Here is a 3,085-nt window from a genome sequence, read left to right on the forward strand (position 1 = left end):
TATGTTATTTCTTTTAAATTTCTATGGATTACTTTGAATATTTATGGAAATATATCAATCTTTGAGCAATTCCTTAAATAAGATTAAAACATTTCTTCCAATCTTGTGGCTTGCTTCTATTTGAATCTGGCCGATATAAAAAGTTATATACTTTATATAATTGATATATAATTTTTTTGGAAAAAAGAAAAAAGAAAAGAAATGAAGCTTAACCAGATTGAATGTTAACATTCTTGAACTCAATTATTTCTTGCCTTGAATTTCTTGATAGTCACTTTTTGGCTACTTTTCGACCCGTTGGATGTTACTCGTCATCTCACAGTTACTTCAAACCTAATATACATGCAACATAATAAAAGAAAATCATACTCTCTATCTTGGATCCATATCAGAAATGGATATTTCATTTGCCATATGAACTTCAGATTCTTTAATAGGAATAATTGCCCTTTTTGGTTTCCTTCCAATTGTAAAGGCTGGTTTATTAGGTAAAGGCAATTGTGTACTTTCATTTGTCAACATAGATAGCACATCTGACATGGTAGGGCGATCAACAGCACCTTCTTCCATGCATAAGAGGCTGACATGAATGCATCTCAGCACATGATTTGTAACAATTGAATCACTAGTTGTTGGATCAACTAGGTCTAGTCCTTTATCTTCTTTCCACAAATCCCATGCCTAAAAAAAAAGGTAATAGTTATTTAAAATGTTGGATATGCACAACTTTGAAAATGTAGATGATCCAAAGTTTATATTCATATTACATACATATCCATCTAGATTGAGCACATGGTCAGACTGATTGAAGCTGTTGTTTCTTATACCACTCATGATTTCAAGCATCAAGGCATCAAAGCTATAGACATAAGATTTTATAGAGAACACACCCTCCATAGCATACTTAGGAGACATGTAACCACTACACAAAAACATGAAACAAATATTTGCATTTCACATATGAATGAATGAGCTTATAGGAGCAGAAATGTTTAATTAACAACAAATAAACACAAGTATAGGGCTTACTATGTCCCAACAATTCTATTAGTATTTGCTTCTAGTTCATTTTGTTTGAAAATTCTTGCCATGCCAAAATCAGAGATCGCCGGATTCATACTTTCATCAAGTAGTATGTTGCTAGCTTTTAAATCTCTATAAATTACTTATAATCTTGAATACTTATGGAGATAAATCTATCCTTGAGCGATTCCTTTGATTATGTTGAAACATTTCTTCCAATTTAGTAACTTGCTTCTATTTGAATCTGTCCAATATAAAAAGATATATATGGTCAATAATATACTTTACATAAAGTACAATAGATAATTATATATATTCATTGAGGAAAAAAAATGAAGTCTTTGGAAAAAAATTAAATGCTTTTCAAACCAAATAAGTAGTCCAAGCTTTTGTTGGGCATGTATTCATAGATTAACATCCTTTCTTCTCCAAAAATGCAACAACCCGAAAGCTTAAAAGATTCATGTGTTGGAGTTTAGATATGAGTATCAACTCATTCTTGAACTCAATTATTCCTTGCCCTGAATTTCTTGATAGTTGCTTTACAGCTATTTCTTGACCTGTTGGTAATTTTCCCTGTTGTGATGATCAAATAAGACAATGTTAGACATAAGTTAGTTTAAACGTTTCTCTTTAGAATTTTTTAGAAATTGCCTTGTAAACAGTTCCAAATCCTCCCTCTCCAAGCTTGCGTTCTAATGAGAAATTGTTTGTGGCGGTGGTTATACATTCGTAGCTAAATACAATTACATCATGCGTGTTATTTCTATTATTTGGAATTTCATTTTCTCCAATAGATATCTTTGAACTAAGAAATTTTTTCTTATCATTTGTGTCATTATTACCTATGAAAATTTACATAAAATCATAACTTTCATTTAGGTAATAAATAATCAAGAAATAATCAAACGAGAACAATCTATATGGGAACCATCTACCTTGAAGTACAATTATTCTCCTTCTGTGTAGATAATGGTAAATTACCGATTATCCCAAAAGCTTAAGCTGTTAGGAAATGGTGAATTTAATCACTTAACCATAAATCTAACACTCCCCTTCACTTGTGGGCCTAAAGTTCCCCTTAATAAGTGGGGGCTCAACAAGTGGGAATTTAATATTTTAAATGGGAGGTATAGTAAAGCCAGGGATCGAACTCAGGATCTCCTGCTCTGATACCATGTTAAATTACCGATTGTCCCAAAAGCTTAAGCTGTTGGGATACGGTAAATTTAATCATTTAACCAATACTTCTAACACTCCCTCTCACGTGTGAGCCGAAACTACCTTTTAATAGGTGAGGCCCAACACGTGGGAATTTAAATGAGAGGTAGAGTGGAGGAGACAAGGATTGAACTCAGGATCTCATGCTCTGATACCATGTTAAATTACCGATTGTCCCAAAAGCTTAAGCTGTTAGGATACGGTAAATTTAATCATTTAACCAATACTTCTAACAGATAAAACAATATACAGATAAAATTACAAGCAGAGCAATGGTACTGATGGCAATGGCAATGGCAATCCGTAGGTACGTATTTTTTCCTGCATTTTATTATAAGTAATAAATATTTATAATTATTGGAAAACCTGCTCTCTCTCTCTCTTGTCATGATTTTGAAAATTATATATTATTTTTTATCAACATTGTACAAATGGCTTTGAATGTTTCTCATCAATAATGTCCACACTCTTTCATATTTATGTCAACATTTTTTCATGTGGAAATCTAGTGTGAATGTTTGGATATTGTATAAAACATATTATACTAAAAAGAGGCTACGAAGTATTTAATATCATGTGCAAAATGTATATCTCACAAAGGTTACAATGTATTTAAATACTAAAAAGAAACCCTTCGGTAGCTAAGAAAATTCTCTGCAAAACCTAATTCACGCTAATCATAAGATTAGATGGAAAAATAGTAAATTTTACAAAAAACGAAAAAATTGAACAAACTGAGGGATTCAAAACCATTTTCTTTAAGAGAAATCTCAAAGTAGATGAGACCTTATTCTAACTTTTAAATTAAATGTTATTAAGGAAACAAAAATGACCAAAAACA

At 31.3% G+C, this 3,085-nt stretch overlaps 1 protein-coding gene across 1 annotated transcript; it reads right to left on the reverse strand.

Annotated features, from left to right (window-relative positions):
• Positions 1 to 372: 372 nt before the first annotated feature.
• Positions 373 to 1,118, reverse strand: LOC111987739 (cysteine-rich receptor-like protein kinase 7). The gene is made up of 3 exons (XM_024019478.2): positions 1,030 to 1,118; positions 772 to 922; positions 373 to 681 (listed from the first exon to the last, which is right to left on the reverse strand). Exons 1-3 carry the CDS (start codon positions 1,116 to 1,118, stop codon positions 373 to 375), a joined length of 549 nt encoding a protein of 182 aa, XP_023875246.2.
• Positions 1,119 to 3,085: the final 1,967 nt, after the last annotated feature.

Source organism: Quercus suber, unplaced genomic scaffold, assembly GCF_002906115.3.
Source record: "Quercus suber isolate HL8 unplaced genomic scaffold, Cork oak 2.0 scaffold_682, whole genome shotgun sequence".
Classification (NCBI taxonomy): domain Eukaryota; kingdom Viridiplantae; phylum Streptophyta; class Magnoliopsida; order Fagales; family Fagaceae; genus Quercus; species Quercus suber.